The 23027-nt window shown below is 40.6% G+C and overlaps 1 protein-coding gene across 1 annotated transcript in view; it reads right to left on the minus strand.

Annotated features, from left to right (window-relative positions):
• PAPPA (pappalysin 1) overlaps positions 1 to 23027 on the minus strand; it is a 250226-nt gene that overhangs the window by 95980 nt on the left and 131219 nt on the right. Inside the window, exon 10 of the mRNA XM_034928930.4 lies at positions 3398 to 3591. Coding sequence (XP_034784821.1) covers positions 3398 to 3591 — 194 coding nt within the window. The remainder of the gene's footprint in view (positions 1 to 3397; positions 3592 to 23027) is intronic.

Genomic DNA, 23027 nt, shown 5'->3' on the forward strand with positions numbered 1-23027 from the left:
AATCAATATTCTCAAGCCATATAGCACAATGCATGTTGTTTCTTTGCAGTAGTCATAGAGATCCTGCAGACTTATTGTGATAAGAATGTGCCTTTGATAGAATTCTCACTCCTAACTCTTGTACAGTGACTAGGTCAGAGGCTGGGTATTTCAGTTCTTTGGTTTCTTCCACAGGCTCTAGCACAGAACTAGGCACATAACTCCAATAAACACCTTCGCGTTTATCATTTTTATTGCATCAGGGAAAGACAGAAAGTGGGACCAAACTGAATTGTAAAGAGGAAATGGGAATGACTAGGTTATTTCATCATTCCCTAAGTTAATGGAGTGTCCTAGGGAACTCCAGGGCATCATGGAACAGGGCCACCTTGTCAGGGAATGGGAACAGCCTGAATTTGAAGGTACGGACAGTGACTATAAGTTTGTTCAAGGAGAACTGAAGTACCTCATGAGGTCTGCAGAGTGACACTCAATGCTGAGATCTATCCATCTAGGAGTCTTTCTGCCTGTTTTGCAGTGAAGTTTTCCAGGAATCCAGCCACTTCCAACTTTTGAATGTGACCTCATGTTCCCAAGGACCCACTGTCATTCATCTTCCATGAGATTCTTCTAATCCTAGATTCTTCCCTTATGGACCATGTAACTTATAGTGAAGCCACTGTGTTCCTCAGCTTCTCCAAGGTAGACAACAATTCCTACCTTGAAGAATGACAAGGGGATTGGCTGTAATGTGCATACATGTGTCCAGTGCCTGGTGGACCTTGATAACTACTATTTCTTTCCTGCTATTCTCTTCTATCTGCTTTGGTACTCCCATGCTCCTACAGGGCCTTTTCATGTGTAAATTTGTGTATGTATGTGTGTGTGTGTGTGTGAGAGAGAGAGAGAGAGAAGAGAGAGAGTATGAGTATCTGGGGGGAAAGTGAGAAGCACATGATACAATTCCCATCTTCTTCCTAAGCCCAACTTCTAAGAGCCTCCCAGCTCCTCCTCTCAAGCTATCAACATCTTCACTGGAAGCCCTGACAGGGTGAAAATTAACTACCAATCTGTTCTAATCACTGTATAAGGTAATGAAGAGCACAATTATACTTCCTCCTCATTCTCTGTTGTTGGAAGGAAGGTACGTTTACACTTCAGGAATAGCCTTTACCTCTAATTATGCAGGCTCCGTGTGTGTGTGTGTATGTGTGTGTGTGTGTGTGTGTGTGTGTCTGTGTGCCCATGTACTTGTGTATGCGTGTGCCTGTGCCTCTGTGTGTGGTGGTGGTAGGGTGTGTGTGTGTGTGTTTGTGAATGACTTCTAGGTACTTGCTTTCAGATGAGGAATTCAGGAGACTTTTGTTCTGCTGCCCTCTTCCTGGCCCTGCACCCAGCCTGCACACATATTCCCTCCCCTGACCCTGTATTCTCCAGTGAGCTGATCTCATTATGGCAAATTTAGTTACAGCTGAAATCTCCTTGTAACAAAGATTATGTCCAAGCCCAGAGTAATGGAACCTAGTCGATTTCATTAAAATAAAATTGGTTACAATGAATAATTCAATAGGATGATTTTGTTTCCTCATCTCCTCTTTGTAGATCGAAGAGCTAGTATTTATAATGATTTTTTAAATTGGATTTTTGTTTAGGAAGAGATAATCACCAGTAATTCCTGACAGCCCCCCCTTACAAGATTGGAATAATTGCCCCATGAAGCTTCTTTTCAAATGCTAAGACTGGAAAATTCTTTCTCTCCTTTTCTCACATTAGTCGCAATAACATTTGGGTGATTTTTAAGCACAGCTGCTACCTCAACTCTTGCTCATGGGAGGTTCTGAGTGTGTTAATAATTCTCTTGTTTGAAGGTTGTTTTTAAAACATTTCTAAGAACTGGATGCTAGTGTTGAATTTGGATTCCTGGTTCTCTTGCTGGCCCCAGCACTGTTGTTTCTGAAGCAGGACATTCTATGTGATAGAGAGGCAATGTGTGAGTGTTTTCTGTCAGTGTCGTTCATTTGCATGTGGCAATGGGATGTATGTGTGTGTATGCATGTGTATCTACAGTCAATTAAACACACATTTGCTGGGCACCTATCTAGCCTTTGCTTGAACATGAGAGGACAAAGATGAATAAACTGATACTTGTTCTCAAAGAACCAGCAGCCTAATGGGGGAGCCAGACAAACAAACAGATACTTCAGAGTTCAGTATGATAAATGCAACCACACAGATGATTCCACCAAGTACAGACGTGGCACAGGGGGAGGATGAACCCTAGCCATTCATCTATCTGTGCACTCATTCATTCATTCATTCATTCAGCAGGCTGGCACTATACATTGTTAAGCATCAGGAAATGCCATGTTACCATTTGTTTCCACTCTCCTGAGGGCATTCAAAAATAAATGCAAATGAATAAAGGCTTTAGTGATGTAAACATAAACAAAAAGTGAATGAAGAAATAATCAAATACAGGCAACAACTAAAAATGAGGTAGTTCTATTCTGTACCTCACCCAGTGATTCTTCACTGGACCCCAGAGGAAGGTCATATCTTTCTTTCATCTAGAAGCCAGGCCTACCCCACTAAACCTAAATCAAGAAAGCAATATTGGAAAGGAATTCCTGGGAATAGCAGCTCATCTGCAAGGCCAGGAGGCAGGCTGGTCTCTGAAAGGCCACTAGGCCAGGCAGCCAGAAGCACTGAGTCGTGTCTCTGGGAAATTTGAGTCTCGGGGAAGGCAGGTGCTTCCTTGGTAGGATAATTGGAAAGGGGGCTCTTGGGACAGCATGGCCATCTCTAGAATCATACAAGCACCAGTGGCCCCAAAACTCTCACTCCCTGGACTAAGCTGTCAGTCCCTTGGGGAAGAACTGTGGCACATAAATAGTGCATTAGGGGACTGAGGCATGAGTCACAGCTTCTTAGAATTGGGAAGGCCCTTGGAGATCAACAAGCTCAACTACTCTTTATTTTAAGGATGAGTCGAAAAATAGGGCCCAGAGAGGTGGGAGAACTAGTCTAAGGCCACATAGCAAATTACTGTAGAATTACTGTTAATTCAAGTAGTACACAGCTTGGCGCCCCCTAAAAAGTGGGACTTCCAATATAAATTCATTCTTACCTCATTGAAATACATGATATATGCAAAATGGAGTTCTTTCTCCAAATATTAGTTATTACAGGCAAGGAAATAGGAGGACAGTCATTACCCTATCATACAATGTTCCCTGCCCTAACAATTCCAGATCTAATCTTTTACAAATGGTATTCATGAAGCCCTAACAGTACATTTAATAAAGATATGCTCAAGTGGCTATAGCCAATGACACTGCCTTAAAGGTGAGTAGCCTTGTGGGGCATAGCGGAGACTTTGAATATCTGCAGGAAATGCCACACATGGTTAGGATCTTACCTGGGATGCTGCTGGCTGTCCGATGATGACCCAGCCTGGGCATTGCTGGTCTTGATGAGATACTGAAGCATTGGATGCCCACTGATCCAGGAATCCCTGGGGCGTGTAGACACCACAGTCCTTAATGCTGGTTTTTTGTTCAAACTCCTCACATACCCCATCACCATCATGGAAATAGCACCGGCTGGGTTCATCTGCAAAAGATTGACATAGAAAGGGAGAGAATAAATAAATATTTGTTCTTTGGCCTCAGCAATCATCAGCAGCTGCAGAGTCAGACCACCAAAACCATTGGTACTGTCAAGCCCATCACATTAGTCACGATGGACTATTACTCAGTCTTGAAAAAAAAGAAGGAAATTCTGTCATCTGCAACAACATGGATGAACCATGTTCAAGGAGGCAACCATGTTATAGGAAACGTGGAGGCCACCATGTTAAGGGAAATAATCCAGTCACAGAAAGACAAATACTGCATGATTCGACTTATAGATGGCATGTAAAGTAGGGAAGCTCATAGAAGTAGAAAGTAAAATGGTGGTTTCCAGGATCTTGGGGGAGGAGGAAATGGAGAGTTGCTTTTCAGTGAGTATGTGGTTTCAATTGTGCAACATGAAAAAGTTATAGGAATCTGCTGTAAAATAGTGTGCTTATAGTTAACAATATTGTACTTTACATTTAAAATATGTAAAGAAGGTAGACCTTGTGTTGTGTGTCTATGCTGTAATAAAAAGTTCACAAACACTTTCACCTTCATTATTCGAAATATTCCTCATAAAAACTTCATGTGGAAGATATTATTCTTCCAGATGAGGAAACTGAGATTCCATACATCTTTAATAACTTGCCCAAGATCACACAGTGTGTTAATACCTGATCTGGGTCTCCAACTCAGGCATTCACTTTCCAAGTTCTGAGTGCATTATTTGACACAAAAGAATTTCACAGAGGCAAACTGGGGGTTGTTTAACTCCAAAGAGGATTTCAGTTTTGCTTTAAAACATGAACTGATTTACAAGGGACACTGGCTTCAATTCCAGCTCTGAAACCAAATTGCTCTGTTAATTTGAACAAGTCTCCTTGCCACACTGGGCTCAACCATCAGAGCAGAGAAAGAGGTTACGCTATTGAGACACCAAGAACCCTTCCTGTCTAATGCTATAGGCTTCTAAGGGCTTGTCGGATACCCTAGGAGTTTTAGTTAAAGACCAAGTGAATTCTCAAGCTCCCATGTCGTCTAAACCACAGCAAGTGCTTCTGTTTGGAATGATTTAAAGCTGCAGCCGGCTGCAATGATTCTCACTTAGCTGCAAGGACAAGGATAACAGAAGCACAAAGCTAGCAGTAGGATGCCTTCTAAGTAGGTATGACCTATGCATGTTTCTTGATATTTCAACACAGAACAATACAAGGAAAAACCTCAATGTGGCCAACCAAAAGAGATCACCTTGTCCACCTTTTTACTAATTCTAGCATCAGCTCTTCTGTGCTATTTTCCCAACTTTTCTAGGCAAAGCTAAATACCACCTCCTGTGTGGGTGCCTATTTTATAAAGATTTCTATCTTAACACTTATCACACTGTGCTGCTATTAAGTCTACATGTTGCAGGACTTTTGAAAGATTCTGAGCTCCTTGAAATATAGTTGCTAGCCAGTGTCTTAGGGTTACTATATAATTTATCATCCAAACCAGAGCACTTTGAAAATGATAGTGGTGCTATTAAAAATTATGTCCAGACAAAAGGAACATATCCTGGGAAAATCTGAATTTCTCAAGCAAATCAGGATATATGGTCACCCTAAGGCTTCTGCTTGATTTAGAACATTCTTCCACAAAATAATAGAGTGGAGCTCTGGAGAGGGCACTGAATTTAGGGCCAAAGACAAGGGTTTGGTTTCTGTCCCTTACATTAGCTATGTATCTTTGCACAACTGGCTTCACTTACTTCTTGGCCTCTTCCCCCTGTCCCCAGTCTGTAATGTAGAAATTATAGTCCCAACCAGGATAACCTCTCAGGATAACCATAGAACTCTAATAGGAAATGAACATAAATGTGCTTTGTACATCCTAGAATAATCATCGAGAGAAAAAAAAATACTCTTCTTTTAATGGGTCGATTTGCTTCTAAGTGGAGGAATTAAATCAGCTTGTGAAATCAGTGCTCACTTGAAACACATTCAAGCAACTTTCCCCTAGCTAGAAAGAGCCCCTGCCAAGGAGACACAAGACAGATTTCTATGATGCTAAGTATCTGAAAAGAAGAGTCATTGGATTCAGGGGCAGCAGAATGCTGAACTTCTTCCAAGCTGCAAAATCCCTTGTTTATTTCTGCCAACAGTTTACCCAGTGAAATACTATCAAAAGAGCCCAAATAGGGCCGGGCACAGTGGCTCATGCCTGTAATCCCAGCACTTTGGGGAGAGCCAAGGCAGGCAGATTACTTGAGCAATCAGATGACCCTGAGCAACATGATGAGACCCTGTCTCTCCAAAACATACAAAAGTTAGCTGGGCACAGTGGTGCACATCTGTGGTCCCAGCTACTCAGGAGGCTGAGGTGGGAGGATTTATTGAGCCCAGTAGGTCAGAGCTGCAGTGAGTAGTGATCACACCACTGCACTCCAGCCTGGGTGACAGAGCAAGACCCTGTCTGAAAAAAACAAAAAACAAAAAACAAACAAAAAAAAAAAAACAAAAGAAAAACAGAAAGAGAAAAAGAAAGAAAGAATGAGCAAAAGAAACAGAATAAATAAATTCATTATAAGTGACCAGTAGCATTCATGGCAGTTCAATATAGAAAGAATACAGGCTCAGTACTTCTCAGTAGCTCCAACCTCATGTGAATGTGGCCACTCTACATATCGTATAACCTAGGCCCAATCCAAGAGTGACCAGCCATAAATCCAGAGTTTACTCTTCAGAAACCCAATACAGAGAACTGAAAAGAGCAAGGGTTTTGACATCAGGCAGAAGTAGGTACAAATCTGAATTCTGCTTCCTATAAGCACTACAAAGAGGACATAAATAAAATAACCTAACCTCTCTGAACTTCATTTTCCTCATCTGAAAAAAAAATGGAGGTAATGATATTTACCCAGCGTTGTTGCAGTGATTTCAGATGATTGTGGGTATAATGCTGGCCCCTTCATCCATTTTATCTAATGGAAAACTGTGAGCTCGAGGAAGAAGCCATCTGCTTCCAGGTCACAGAGACAGGTGGTAGCAGAGCAAGAAGTAGAAGACTGGCCCTTTTACACCTAGCAGAGAAATCTTCCCCCTACATGCCATAGCTACAGAATGACGAAAACAACCTCTTGGAAATAAGATCATAGGGGTGCCTAATTCTTGGTATCACTTTCTTCTCCTCCAATATAAAGAAAAATAGGGTAAGATTATGTTCTCCGTAAGGGTAAGATCTAGTCTCTAAAATGACTTAATTTCCTTAGCAAAAAACCTCTCGGAATGACAGAAATTGGGGTTAGATTTTAGTTCTTCTAAAGGCTAATTTCTTCCTGATTATGTTAAAGACCACAATAAATTTGTCTGCTAGGAATCAGCAGAACCTGAGAATGGAGGAAAGGTAGAAATAGACACAGGTAGGTAAACAGGTATGCAGGCAGGTCGATAAGTAATAGATGATATATAGATACGTAGAGGAAGAGTTAAAAGACAGAAAAAAAAGATGGAGTTAAAAAGAAAACAAGGGAGAGAGAGAGAAAGAGAGAGAGAAGATGCAGTTTCTTCTCCAAGATTCTGCTGACAAAGCTATTGTGAGTCTCTTTTTAAAATAACATCCTTGGACACAGCTATTCAGTTTCTGTTGCTACTAGTGTCCCGGGGGCCCTTCAGCTACATCTGCCAGTCCGTGTCTGGGGAATTCTCTCTCCCTCTCTACTCCCTCTGCCCCAAGCACAGAAGAGAACAGAGTGAGGAATGGAATACAAATGTGCGGCCGGAAAAAACAAAGACAGCAACAACAAAACACTAAAACAAACTGGTCTTGTTTTCATTACATCAATTTACTTGGTGCTCCTTAAATACTTTCTGCTAGATGCTGAGCAGGTTGTAGTGAAAAGAGTCTGAAGTCAATACCAAGGTCAAATAACTTCCGTGTAGTAGCTAGGTAGCATTGATAATAATACAGTAAATTTCACTGTGAGGGGTACTAAGAAAAGTATACACAGACATACACATTCATGTGCACACATACACACTTTTATACACATACACATCCTGAAAACATAATACACTTTCAATAAATATTTGTTGAACGAACGAATGACCAAAATCTGGCATCCCCGATGTATATACTCTCAACCAAATACAGTTTAAACTCTGTACCCTTTGACTATTTTCTTTAGACTATGTCTTAGGGAGAAGGAAATGGAGCTGTAAGCCAGGTGGTGACTAGCTGATAGTGGGATTGCACTGGGCATTCTGATTTCTCCATCCCACGCCATCTTCCCCTCATATCAGGGAATTCCTCACTTCAGATTCATTCCCTTTCATGTGGTGACACATTTAGAAATCTGCTCTATCCAGCTAAGAGACTTGACGTGGGTAGGTGCCATTAGCAAAGTCTGTCTTCCCCAGTTGAGATTTCATATGCCAGAAACTTTCTTTTCCTTTTGGAAGAAATGAGTTCAGCTTCAAGAGCCCGAGGCAGATGGACTTGGTGTAAGTGGACAGACATAGTTGATACTGCCACCAGCTGACTTATTTTCATTTATCTGGAGCATCAAGGTGAAATGCCATGTCCCTGAGTTCCTGAGGCACATCTGCAGGACACTACTTAAGATGCACAGAGATCGTTATTCCCATTTGAAAGCTTGGAAAACCAAATCTTAGGAAAATGATATTAGTTTACCTTGAAGCAAAGGCTCAGGTTAGAGCTATTGTTAAGAGTTCTTATCCTTGAAGTCAGAAATCCTGGATTCAAGCTCTTGATCTATTTCTGATTATTGGTTAATCTTGGACATGGTATTTCACCTCCCTATGCCTCAGTTTCCCCATATATAAAATGAAAACAAAGTTACATTTTAGACTTTCTCAACAAGGTTCTGAGGATGATCAAATAACATAACAGACTGAGATGGGAAAATAATACTGGTCTTAAAGACACAGGGTCTATTCTTAACAATGATGATAATGAGGTTGGAGTTGGAGAAGAAGTCTTCTTAATTAGAGATTCTACTTTTCTCTACCCAGCCCTAGACCCTAAGGTATCTTGAAGGATAGACATGATTAAAGAGGATGCATGAGCTATTTTCAATATAAATGCCAAGGAAGCAAGTAAACAAACAAAAGAAAAAAGTAACAACCTAAAGAAAAGAATATATTGACTTACATTGGAATGATTTCAACACAATTGGTGGACAATAATTAACTTAGCTGGATTAGAAACTTTGGGAATTTATGATGTCACTAGAATCACTCAGGTGAATAAGTGACAGAAATACCTAACGAGGTTAAAGAGGTCAGAGCTGGAGAAGGGAGGAAGAAATTAAATTACTCGTGTCTTCTCAGTACAAGATATTAGGGATAATTTTCACAAGGAAACTTGCCTTCACATTGACTCTCATCAGTTTCAAAACGTTGAACAGATAGTCATAAGTTATCGGTTACTGTAAAAGCTAACTGAAGTCAATGTGTTCTTCAAACGTGGCCTGAGATAATGTGTATTCTCTAGGATAGTGGGATAATTTAAGGTATTTTGGCTATAAGTCTTCTACCTGACATACAAATCTTACCATGCCCCTCCTTTGATAGATCCCCGCTACTTATAGAAGGTCATTTTCTGCCAGAAATGGTGGCTCATGCCTGTAATCCCAGCACTTTGGGAGGTTGAGGTGGGCAGATCATCCGAGGTCAGGAGTTCAAGACCAGCCTGGCTAACATGGTGAAACCCTGTGTCTACAAAAAATACAAAAATTAGCCAGGCATGGTGGTGTATGCCTGTAATCCCAGCTACACAGGAGGCTGAGGCAGGAGAATCAGTTGAACATGGGAGGTGGAGGTTGCAGTGAGCTGAGATCACGCCACTGCACTCCAGCCTGGGCGACAGAGCAAGACTCTGTCTCAAAAAAAAATAAATAAACACATAAAAATAATTTTAAAAAACATCATTTTCCTTAGCTTGGCATACAAGACCATCCACAAACTGTCCTCTTCATGCACATTCCACACGAACATTCCGTTTCATTTCTCCACGCCCTTACAAAGGTTGTTTTTCTCTGCCTGAAATGTGCTTTCCATTTTTCACTTTGCTAACTCCCACTGGTTCTTCAAGGTTCATCTAGAGCATCTCCTTTGCAAGTCTTCTCTATTCCTCATCCCTTTTTCCTGACTCCCACCCTAGCTGAGTGTCATTCCTGTGTTATCACAGTTCCTAGATTTCTTCCATCACAGTTTCCTCACTGTCTGTCTGTGGGTCTGTTTCCTTATCAGGCAGACAAGATCTCTGCGAACAGAATTGTGGAGTCCTTCACGGTAGTATTTCCAACCCATAACAGTGCTCAGAGTAAAGGGGACACCAAACCAGTGATTGAGGAATATATGACTAGATAAACAACAAATGAAAGGTAACAACGGATTTATCTTTGAGTTCATTTATTACCAGATTATACATAGACTAAACTAACTAGATGCTTGTGTACTTTTTTTAATGCTATTACTGACCATACCATGATAGTACTACAAACCAGATTTCATCAAAACAGAGGCACCTTCTTATAGGGTATGTCACACTTTTTCTAAAAGATTTATCAGCTTCACTATAAAATTTCCTCAAACCTTGGGATTGCAGTTTTCAAAATTAAACCCCAAGGGATTGCTTCTCAAACATTTCTGAGATGCCCAGCTAACACTAAGAACCCAGTACTTCATTTTTTATTATTTCAGCAATGAATGAGCAACACATAAGAGCTACCAAAGCTTTCTGGAGATTTTAGGAGTGAGGGCTATTGCAATCCCCAGCTAAAATATCTTCTAATCAGTAGATGAGAACTGGAGAAGTCTATAAATTCATTTAATCAATATACTAACATCTGCTTCTTCTTGTGCTGGTGCTGGAAATACGTTAATGAATCAGGACAGGCCCTCCTCCTATCAATACTTCTTGGGAAAATGAGAGAAGGCTTCCTTGACAAAATGATTTGGGAGAAACATCTTAGAGGGTATAAATAATTTGAGCACGCAAAGAGAGGTGTCTGAGTAAAGGATAAACTTTGACCAATACTTGAGTAAGGGAATGCAGTAAATCCTGGAACTAATACAGTGAGAAACTGATCTGAAGCTAGATTTAAAAAAGATTGCAATACTATGTTAAATAAATCGAAATTATCCTTTAGAAATGAGGAGACTTTGAAATTTTTCTTTTCTTTTTTTTTTTTTTTTTTTGAGACCGAGTCTCGCTCTGTTGCCCAGGCTGGAATGCAATGGTGCGATCTTGGCTCACTGCAACCTCTTCCTCTTGGGTTCTAGCAATTCTCCTGCCTCAGCCTCCTGAGTAGCTGGGATTACAGGCACCCGCCACCACATCCGGCTAATTTTTGTATTTTTAGTAGAAACGGGGTTTCACCATGTTGGTCAGGCTGGTCTCGAACTCTTAACCCCAGGTGATCCACCCCCCCCCCCCCTTCAGCCTCCCAAAGTGCTGGGATTACAGGTGTGAGCCACCATGCCCAGCCCACTTTTCAGTATATAATTCTGGGAGCAAAATAGTTGGTTACCCTTAAGTAAGTCTCAATATTACTTTCGGAAATCTCTGATTTCACTTTTTGTAACATTCACTGGTATTGGCTAAATATAACTAGTCTGGGAAGCTATTAAGGTTACTAATCTTCCAGCCCATTGATGAGCCAAAAAGAAAACCAAACATACACAAAACTACCTGTAGATGAGGAGATGAGAGTTCTTAGTCACTAATTTAGAGCTCAAGGAGAAAGCAAAGATTTTGAATGTGCACTCTTCTGAAATGAACCTCCTTCCAAACGATGAGTGGATTCACCTGTCTTTCTAAATTTCTTGCAAATAAAGATAGGACAGCTTTTGAGAAATTAGCATCTATTTCTATTTCTAGCTAATAAAACAGTGATTGGCATTATGATATTCTCTTTTAGTCCAACGATTACTTTTCAAAAAGATCTTTAAAGGCCAGGAAAAAAGTAGAATATTTTAAGTTTAGCTGTTTATTTAGAGATGGGTTCAATAACAACAGTCTTTATGCCACATCACAATTCTTCCAAACAGCAACAAAAAGAAACACCCCCACACACAACAAAGCGTGATCTTTGTACTTAAACATTAGTTTCTTGGAACAGGGGGAGCAGGAGTGCTTACCTGCTGAAGGTTTACAAAGGGGAAGCTTGGGTGGGGCTGGGAGGTGGCTATATATTGGCATATGTTTCCTCTGGGACAGAAATATCTTGACTTTATATAGCCTATCTTTCAAAGGCTTCGTGTCAAACCCACATTGCTGACCTCATTTAATTCTATTCAAACCAGGGTTTCTTCTTAACCTCCTCAACCAGATCAGCCTGCCCAGAGTACAAAAGACAGGGTAGTGAGGGCTCCTAAGGAACCATGAATCTGCTAACAAGCTTCAGATGCTGATTAGGTCTACTGAAGGAGACCTGAATCTGAGGAGCTTAAGTTGGTTTCCAGTTCCTTCAAAGGTTGGCCACATACCCACATGGGCCAGAAATTCCTCCCTGTGTTTCACTGTGAGAATCAAGCATCCTCCAACAAACTGAAGGCACTGGAAAAGAAGAGCATCCCTGGAAGCAATCACATTATCACACTAACTCTACACTCAGGCCCATCAAGGAAGGCACCTGTAGCACAGCCTCATATTCTATCTACTTAGCCCTTACACACGCAAAACTGGCTTTGCATCTTCCTCACCTCAATCCCTTCTCACAAAGCAGCCTATGAATCTATGAATGATTTATCTAAAATATGAATATTTTCATGTTTGAAATACTTTATTTATTTATTTATTTATTTATTTATTTATTTATTTTGAGACAGAGTTTTGCTCTTGTTGCCCAGGCTGAAGTGCAATGGTGCAATCTTGGCTCACTGCAACCCCCGTGGGTTCAAGTGATTCTCCTGCCTCAGCCTCCTGAGTAGCTGGGATTACAGGAATGCGCCACCAAGCCGGCGAATTTTTTGTATTTTGAATAGAGACGGGGTTTCTCCACATTGGTCAGGCTGGTCTCGAACTCCCGACCTCAGGTGATCTACCTGCCTTGACCTCCCAAAATGCTGGGATTACAGGCGTGAGCCACCGTGTCTGGCCTGTTTGAAATACTTCATAGACTCCTACAAAATTTTAACTTCCCCAACTAGCTTTCAAGTCTTTTTGTAATCTAGCTCCAACTTTCCTATTTATTCTTAGTTCCAACCACACCTCCACCGTCAAATGCATCCAGTTCTTTCCCAGAACTCACATCTCAGAGCATCTGCCCTTACTTCCTTAGCCTGAAAGGCTGGTCCTGCCTATGAGTCTTCCATTAAGATTCAGTTCTAGCAACTTCAGCTCCATGACATCTCTCACTTTTCTGCATCACTACTTGTTTGGTACAAACCATTTCCCTCTATTTCCTACATCATTAGTCTCCCAAATCAGCAAAATAGAATATAGCCCATCTAAAGATTTAAAAATGTAAAAATTCTTGAAAAATACAAAGTTTTTAAATTAATGAAAACGCAAACCTCCTTTCATTCTGTTATACGTCTCCTAAATACTATTTCTCCTATCCCACATTTCTCTTTCTATGATTCACAGTAAAATTTATTGCGTTATCTAAACTAGTGTTATTCACTTTGTCTCCTGCACTTCACCTATCGGTTCTCTCCAGTCTAGCTTCTATACTCACCACTCCACCAAAATCAATCTCATTAACGTCGTCATCAACCTCAAAGTTGCTAAAGCTGAACATGATGTCAAAATCCCCATCTTGCTAGACTGCCTTGAAGCATATAAAGAAGTAGCCCCCTCCTGTCTTCTTCCAGTCCTCCCTCTCTTGACTTCCATGACATCATGTCATCCTAGTTGTCTGGGCTCCTCCCCCACAGACTCATTTGAGGGCTTCTCCTTCCCTAATTCTACATGGAATGCTGCCAGACTTCAGGGTTAGATGGGGACCCCTTTTTCTTTTTTATCTACAGTTTCTCATCCTGTCTCAGTTTCTAAATAAAAATTTTAAAACCTCTATGTGCCAATCACTGAAACATTTATAGCCTTAGATATGACCTCTTCTCTGAGTCCCAACTGCCTAAAATTATATCTCTACTAAATATCTGCCTATTTAAAGGCATCACAAAATCATCAAAAGACATCAAAAACATATCTAAAACAAAAATACTGATTTCTCCCCACATTCCCTTTTTCTCCACCTTAGTAAATGACAACACCATCGCTTAACAATGACCAAACCAAAACCTTCCCAGTCATCTGTCCTACTTTTCTTCAGCTCACCCTTTAACACCACACAAAGTCCATCAGTATACCTTATAGGCTCCTTTTCCCTGGGATATTTCAAATAGATCTAATTTGTTCTATCATTACCACCCTAGTTCAAGCCAACATCACTGCTGCAATTCTCACTTAACCAGCCTATCTGCTTCTCTTTTCTCAACCATTTGTTTCCCAACTATCCCTCCTTCAGAACAGCTATAGTGCTCTTCTAAAAACGTAAACTACGCCATGCCATGCCCCTCATCTAAAACTCCTCAATGGCTTAACGTCTCATGTGGAAGAGTTCAAAGCCTGTATCCAGGCCTACAAGCCCCTGCTTTATCCCTCCATCTTCTGTTACTGTCCTCCTTGCTCAATACCTTCCATTCATTCATGCATTCATTCATTCATCCAGACAGACATCTATCGACACAACAAGTGTCTATTCCTTAAGTAAGCATCCAAGAACCTGAACTTGATGTTCACATTTTCTGGAATATCTCTTTCTTGGCTTTTCTCATGACCTCTTCATTATTTAGCAGTCATTTCAAATATTCAAGTAACAAGCAGTTAATTCACATTCTAATCCTCCATCCCCACTGCAAAGTAGCATACCATATTGTTTTATTTCCTTTACTGTAGTATTCACTATTTTAAATATTTATTTTATTTAAAATAAATAAAATAAAAAATAAAAAAATATTTATTTATTATTGTTCCCTGCTCCCATACAACCAACACAAGTTTAATAGAAGCATGTTTCAAAGTGCATCTTTTCCATTAGAGTCAAGAAAACTACCTGGCTATATTATGTCATGTTTAAAAATACATGAATAAGTGAATAAATGAATGATTTTGTACAGCTCTTGAATTTTCAGATATTTCTGGCCCTTGTCTTACTTTAATTAATATCCCGAATACTTAGGATAGTGTCAATCTCATAGCAGATACTCAGTAAATGATGAATTAACAAAGTTATTTTGGAGTTTTAGAATCTCTGTTATCAATGATTCTGAAGATGTCTCAAATCTGATTTCAATCTGCTTTAGCAGATAGTATTATGTAAAAATTTTTATGAAAATATTAATTATAAAGAGGTCAGAGCATAAATCCAAGCACATATTAGGGGGAAAATCCAATTCTACACAAATTGTCCCACAATATATTTTTTTTCCTATGAGACATCATGCCTCACCATCTGTCTTATATATTGTTTTATTTTCTATCCTAACTGAATTTGAAAAGAAATGGAATATCTGGATAGGAAAGGTAGCACATATTAGAGTAAAATTTAATAAAGAGATTTGACAGTCTTATGAATTGGAACTTGAAGATGCATTTACATCGCCTTAAATTTAGTATAGTAATTTGAATGGCTTAAAAAGATTATAAGCAAAGATAGTAATCCTTATAAATGACAATGCAGCCAACAGAGCAGAATGTTCAAAGCCCTAAATGACTTTCAGCCAGTTCTCTTTTGGGTTTCAATGATATCTCAAGATATGAAAGAGGGGGTAAAATCCAGTGTCACATGAATTATATAGCAGCCAAGAGATAGGCTGGCATTCTAACCACAAACAGAAGGAAGAGCAATACCTAGGACCCAGAGGTCTATAAAAGTATGGGCAGGAAATAACGAAATGAAATTTGACCTGGATAATATAAGCTAATAAACGGAAAAAAAAATCCAAAACATTGATATGCAGAGAGTGTGCAAAAAGTGGCAAAGAAAGAGGGTAATAAAAGATGGCAAACTACAAAGGGAGTTTCAGCAGTTTTAGTGTGATTGTATCTCCATATTAAAAAAAGAGAGAGAGAAAGGAAGGAAGAAAGAAAGAGAGAGAGAGAGAAAAGAGAGAAAATATGAGACACTTTCTCAAACTCTGCAGCCTGCTACAGTAATGGTCAGGGAGTCAAGGGAACCGGAGATTAGAATAGATGCCCTGATCAACCCTATGACTTTGGACAAGTCACTTTCCCTCTCTGGGCTGCAGTTTCCCCTTGTATAGAATAAGAGTTAAATCAAGTAGCTTTGTGATCCCTTTTAGCTGTGTCACTCTAAGATATATTTGGTTCTTGACATTTTGCCCTTTGATCACTAAATCAGTTATTCAGTTAAGAGGGGAAACATGAAAAAAAAAAAAAAGATGGAGAAACATGATCAGCAAAATGAAGATCGAGAAGGGTGTAGATGATGAACCCATTCTGAAAAACATGCATAGAACTATAACGAAAAGCAGATGGAATAAGGGGCCAGAAGGTAAAGTGTGTGCCTCAACTCTGTTGCTAACTTACTTTCATGGTACCAGTAACATACATCATCATTCTGCATCTGATTCTTTTTGCTTATTAAAAAAATGACAGTATTAATTTCCTACCCATTTTCAAAAGTGGGTGTAAAGATAAAGTAAAATAATGCTGTGAAAACTAAAAACTACTCAAACATAAAAACTATAAGCTGTGTTGTTTTCACATTTTACTTTTGCAGATACAATCCAGACCTCATCTCCCCAATTATCAAATGGCTTTTCTAATTTTTTGTTTAGGTCTTAGCTCAACCATTACCTTCTCAGTGAGGACTTTTCTAAACACACTATCAAAAAATAGTTTTCACCTTCACTAGAGTGTCTATACCACTAGTCTATTTTATTCCCTTCATAGCATGATCTCACTTCTTCAAATGTTTGCTTGATAATTGTATTCTCTCTAAAACAGAATGGCAACTCCTTGAGAGCAGAAACATAGGCTGTTGTGTGCACTGTTGCAGTCAGATACTAGCACATAGAAGATAATCAGAAATATTTGCTGAACGAATGAACGTTTTAACACTGCAAGGTTCTCTAGACATTCTATATGATTCTAATTCCTATGCTTCTCTGTATAAAGTGGCAACTGAAACTTAGAAAGATTAAGTAACTCACTGAATGCTGCATAATTGTTAGAGGTCAAGGGTTCTGACTGGCTGATTAAGGCTTATTATACAAATATTGGGAATATTCAATGCCAAATAAAAATTGCTCTGTGAGAAATGCATGTTTGTAAGCATTAAGTAAAACAATGCATGCAAATGAAAGTCTATATATATATGCTATATATATGCTATATATATAGCTATATATACATATGATATATATATATGCCATATATATGCTATATATATGCTATTTATATGCTATATATGCTATTTATATGCTATATATATGCTATATATATGCTACATATATGCTATATATATGCTATATATATGCTACATATATGCTATATATATGCTATATATATATGCCATATATCTATATATATATATGTATATGCATATCTATTCTGCAATCCAGTAAAACAAGCAGCCCATCATTCTGATAGGGCATGCATAAGAGTCCAGCAAAGAAAGAAGCTTGGACAAGTGGATGCTATGTCTACCAGTGGGCCAAGGACTCGAGGATGAGTCAGGCACCACATGAAAACCAAGCCAGTTACCCCAATCTGGCATAGCTGGTTGTGACTAAGGTGACCGCAGCATGCTATGTTCTTGGTAGGGCTCCCATGCAGAAACCAGAGTGTTAAAATGGATCCCTCCCACCCTGAACTCTGACTGGTTTGGTTCACCTCAAAGACCATCCTCCTGCTATATGGTTTAGATAAGTCTAAAAAGATGAGCCATTCAAGCCACAGTGTCTTCTATCTCCAAGCTGGTGAGACACACTGCAGTCCTCTACAGAACAGAAGAGAGACAGTGCACAGGATTGCTCTTGGGTAAGGTTTCTTTTTCTTATGTAATGAATGGGTTACTCTTCAGCCCTTAGAATAAAAATGCTATAATAACTTAAATCTATATGCTCTGATTTGTATTGCTTAGCTGTAATTTTCTTCTTTAACAAGGTGTGTATATGTCTTTCTCATCTCTCAATAAGAAGAGGGAAAGCAGGGAGAGAAGGAAGAAAGGGAGGCAGGGAGGGAGGGAGGGAGCAAGGAAGGAAGGAAGGGAGGGAGGGAGGGAGGGAGGGAGACAGAAATAAATTGGTCCTAAATCTTTTCTGTTTTTCTTTTTTTGACACCTGGGCTTGAGTGCGCTCTGTCACCTGGGCTTGAGTGCGGTGGCACAATCTTGGCTCACTGCAACCTCCGCCTCTCGGGTTCAAGCGATTCTCTTGCCTCAGCCTCCCAAGTAGCTGGGATTACAGGCACGGACCACTATACTCGGCTAATTTTTGTATTTTTAGTAGAGGCAGGGTTGCACCATGTTTGTCAGGCTTGTCTTAAACTCCTGACCTTGTGATCCGCCCATTTCAGCCTCCCAGAGTGCTGGGATTATAGGTGTAAGCCATCGCGCCTGGCCTGGTCCTAAATCTTAAGAGTCAACTGGGAACATTTGAAAATATCAATCAAAACCACTGCCCTTTTTGATCAGGGATGATAAGAGTCATCATAACTATTCATGTTCACAAAAAGTTCCAAGAAGCAGTCACTCTGAAGTCAGATTCCGCCAAATGAAGGATGTGTTTGCCCAAACAAAAGCATGAGATTGCAGATTGAGTCATTGGCTACAGATTCCAAGCTAGAGGCCAGAGAAGTTGTCTCCAGTCCTAGCTGGACCAGTCATGGCTGAAGAGGCCAATTCTGGGCCACTGATGTGGTAGGATATGGTCAAAGAATAGGACCCTGGATAGGCACCAACCACTGAGCAATAATCATGTAGGTATGAAGATGCTTAACCTGAAGAAAAGAAGGCTCAGGGAGGACTCTTCTAACAAAGTACAGTTGGTCTAAAATTGAAAGTGGTTGCCCTAGAAGATACTGAGTTATTCATTCAACTTTTCCCAACAGGAGCTTGATGATGATTGACAAGGTGTACTCTGGTCCTTGCCTGCCTCTGCAGGCTTCTCTCTTCTCGAACGCACTCTAGTCTAAGCTCCAGACACAAATTGTCGTTGCCCTGAGTGGACCATGCTCCCTCTCACCTCCCCACGTTTGCAGAAGCTTTCTTCAAATCCCCAGAGCTGCCTTTTCTGTGACTAGTCCCCATTTGTCCTTTATTCACAGTTTAACCTCTCAAAAACCTGCCTGGAAACCCACCCCCAGAAGGGCTAATGGCCCCTCACTAGGTCTTCCTATACCATCATCCGCTTCCCCAGTTAAAATTGTACTTAGCGTATTTGTGAAATGAATAACTGGATGACTTTCTCCATGCTGGGCATTGTGCTAAATGTTTCAAATACATAATGCATTCAAATGTAGAAGAGCCCCGTGTTTGGTCCTATTATTATCCCCATTTTACAGACAATGAAATTGAGGTTTCAAGAGGGTAAGTCATTCCCATGCTGTCCAGTTAATCTATTTTGAATGGATGTGGATATTCAGGAGAATCTGATGAGATGGGCTGATCTGATTCTCTCTCGGATGCCCTATGATTTGACACTACTTGGGGGCTCAGGGGCCTGATGGAGCTGTGATCACAACCTGGCTCTTCACTAATTAGCTGGTGTCAATGACCAGCACACTTTAGCCCTGAGTCCGTTTCCTCTTTGGCAAATTGGCAAAATAATGACTATCTTCCCAACTGTTATGAGGACAAAAAAATGAGAAGCTGTTGAGAAAGCACGTAGCACCACATCCAGCATTTAAAAAACAAATTTTTTAAAGTAAAAGATGAGGAGTTTCCCTTTCCTTAAAGGAAGTAATCTGTCTCTGCTACCTTGTGCCACAGTTAAACTGCACAGGCTCAATAACTTATGTTTTGGTTAAACGTTTTTAATTTTTTTAGAGTGAAATCCGAGTTTTTGTTGGCAAGTGATTGAACACGCTGGGCCCAGCCTCCAGGCCCACAGTCCATTAGGAAATTTACGAGGCGAGATGGGGACCTTCAGCTCAAGTACTCCCTTCAGACGCAGTACTTACAAAGCCATCAATTTCCTTAACAAAGAGCATTGGCTTAAATGCCCCTTAAAGCAGTGTTATTTACACAGCTATCCACTTCCTTTTGAATTCTCTGCCTGGGGGGTGGCAGACCTGCAGTTCTTTCCAGCTACGAGTTAATTAGGCTCTCTCCCCAAATGGAAGCAAGCCGCAGACTGAGATTTGGTATTAAAAAGCAGCTCAATTTGGGGCCATCCGAGAGTCTTATGGGGTGATCCAAATACCACCAAAATCACTGGTTCCACCCACCCATTCTTCTAAAATTCTAAAGCCTTTGGACCTTACCAAAGAGTAATGACCTCTGTCAGTATAGAGATAGAGAAGGAAAGGCAGCATTTGAGCCCGTCTCTACTTAGTAAAAGAAGCCTCAAAAAAGTACTGCTGGCTAAGATAGCATACTTTCTACCTCCCAGTGTATCGATATAGTAACATTAACATTTTAAAGAAGCCCCCACCCCTTTTGTGGGGGAACTAGGATTTGGATACAAGCAGCCCAGTTCTGGGGTCTGAGCATGAAACCACCACCCCAAGCCACCTGACCCAAGATAACCTGCCCGAGATGACAGCTAAGTGGGAAAGTCTCCTATTCAAACAGGATTGTCTGACTCTAAAGACCAGCAAAGCTCAACTACACTTTCTTGCCTGAAAAATAAAACTGTCTCTTAAGAAATACATCCTTCTTTTACTCATTTATTCTATATTTACTGAACTGCAAATTATTTGTCAGTCCCTGGACTAACTCTTGGGAAATCAGATGAATTAAAGCAGGTCTCAGTGCTCCAAGAACTCAGGTCCTAGTGAGAGGGGAGATATGTAAATGATGACGGCACAGGATTCTGACCTGAGGTACAAGATACTGTGGGAGCACAGAGGAGGGACCCCCAATCCAATCTAACCCAGATTTAAGAAGGTTTCCCTTAGGAGGCAACACCTGAGCTGTATCTCTCAGAGGAGGAACGGGTGGTGAGGAGCACATTCCAGCAGGGGGACACTGTGAGCAAATGAGATGAGGCCAGCAATAAAGTAGGAGGTATAAAGCACAAGACGGTATTGGAGTATAAAATGCAAATCCTGGCCGAGGCGGGCAGGACACAAGGTCAAGAGATCGAGACCATCCTAGCCAACATGGTGAGACCCCATCTCTACAAAAATACAAAAATTAGCTGGGTGTGGTGGTATGTGCCTGTAGTCCCAGCTACTTGGGAGGCTGAGGCAGGAGAATCACTTGAACCCAGGAGGCGGAGGTTGCTGTGAGCCCAGATAGTGCCACTGCACTCTGGCCTGGCAACAAAGCAAGAATCTGTAAAAAAAAAAAAAAAAAAAAAAAAAAAAGAAAGAAAAGAGAAAAAGAAAAGAAAAGCAAATCCTGGGCTCAGATCACGCAAGGTCTTAAATGACACAGTAAGGAATTTAAATTTATCTCAAGGGCAACATGGAGCCATCTGACACTCTCAATTGGAGAGCAACAAAAGGTGTCTGCACTTTAGGAAGCTTGCTCTCACCTATGGGCAGGTAGATTGGGGCAAGCAAAAAAATGAACAAGCAACATGTTCATTTTACAAGCGTTCTCTTATAAAAGCCTAATCAGGAGCTGAAGAGGGCCTCAGGTAGAGTAATGATCATGGGGCGAGAGAGACTGATTTGGACGCAGACAAGATAACGTTTTCAAAGTAAAATGGGAAGAATGGCAATTATTTGGATGTGGGAAATGGCAGAGAGGGAAGAGTTATGGATGTTTCCCAAGCTTCTGTTTAAATGTCTGGTTGGCTACTGGCGCCACCAGTTGAGATTAGGAAAAACACTTGCAGCAGGTCTGGAAAGAAAGATGGCAAGCTTTGTGTAAGATGTGTCGAATGTGAGTTCCCTTGGGGCGTCAAAGTAGAGCAATTAGATATACAAGTTCATGGGTCAAAAAAAAAAAAAAAAAAAAAAAAAAGGCCCAGACTAAAGATAGAGATTTTGGAGTCATACAAGGAGAGAATGGAGAATGAGAAGTGTGCCTATTATGGAACATTGGAGACTGCTGATACTTAAAGAGTAGGTGAAAGAAGGTCTGTGGAGGGATGGTCAGGAAAGTTAAGAAAAACAGAAGAGGCTAACACTTCACAGGTACCAGGAGTTCTGAATTTCAAGAAAGAGCCAGATAAGACAAAAGAGAAAAATACTGAAATATGTGTTTGAACATGCTATTTAATAGAATCTCATGCATGACTTCCCTAAAGAATGATTCTCAAATTTCTGCTCAATCTCTTCCGGGGACAGGTCACTCTCTACTTGTGAGTAAGAACTAGATTATTATTTTTGTTAGCCATAATAATCAATATTTGTTGATCACTGTCTTGAAGACAGGAACTGTCACAAACACAGGCATCCTTGGTGTCTAGCATGACCCTGGCACATAAGAGGTGCTCAATAAATAAAAGCCTATGTGATGAATGAATAAGTTTATAAGTTAATAAAACAATATATCATAACAATCATATGAAGTCAGGAATATCACTCCTACTTCTCAGGTGGAAAAAGGTATTTGGGGCATGAAGCCTGAGGCAGACAGGTGGTCCTTGTGCTTCGGGGCTGGTCAATCAGCTTTTCCTCCCTCCCTGTCCCTTTAGAAGTTCTCTTGGCAAAATGCACACGGACAAATGGAAAAGGGATTTCAGACTCTTGTGGAGACCCTTCCTTGGTAATGAGGCTGAACTCAAGCTATACATGTGGTTTTGGACTCCTAAACTGAGGAACCAACTCCAGCCAGGACCTTTCAGAGTCCTGCCAACGGCGGCTGATAGTTAAATTTAAACTTATGGATAATTTGGGTTGGGTTTCTGACTGCTGTTGAAAGCTAAAATCACCCTGATTTCTCTTTGGGTCAGTTTGCCAAGAGTATTTTGTTGGCCCTTGAAGAGCATCCCATTCAGGGAGGTTGATCTTTTTTAAAATACTGCTCTCATCATGTTATGCCTCTGCCCAGAAGCTACTGCTTGCTATGGGATGAGAACTGCCCACTCACCCCCTGTGACTTCCCTGGAGTAGTTTCCTTTAGGACTGCTGCACTCACTGTATAGAGAAAAACCCTCTGTCTGGATCTTTATAGTGGCAGAGTGTCAAACCTGGTCTTATCTGAGTCCCACTGTCCAGAAATCTTTCCCAGGCTCACCAACCCCCACACCAGAGGCTTTCCACTGCTCCCAGGGGGCCTCTAATGCCAATCCCTTCATATCTTTAATGACCACTGTCTTCTGCAGCCCTCTAACAAAGGTT

The sequence above is a fragment of the Pan paniscus genome, chromosome 11, assembly GCF_029289425.2.
Source record: "Pan paniscus chromosome 11, NHGRI_mPanPan1-v2.0_pri, whole genome shotgun sequence".
NCBI lineage: Eukaryota > Metazoa > Chordata > Mammalia > Primates > Hominidae > Pan > Pan paniscus.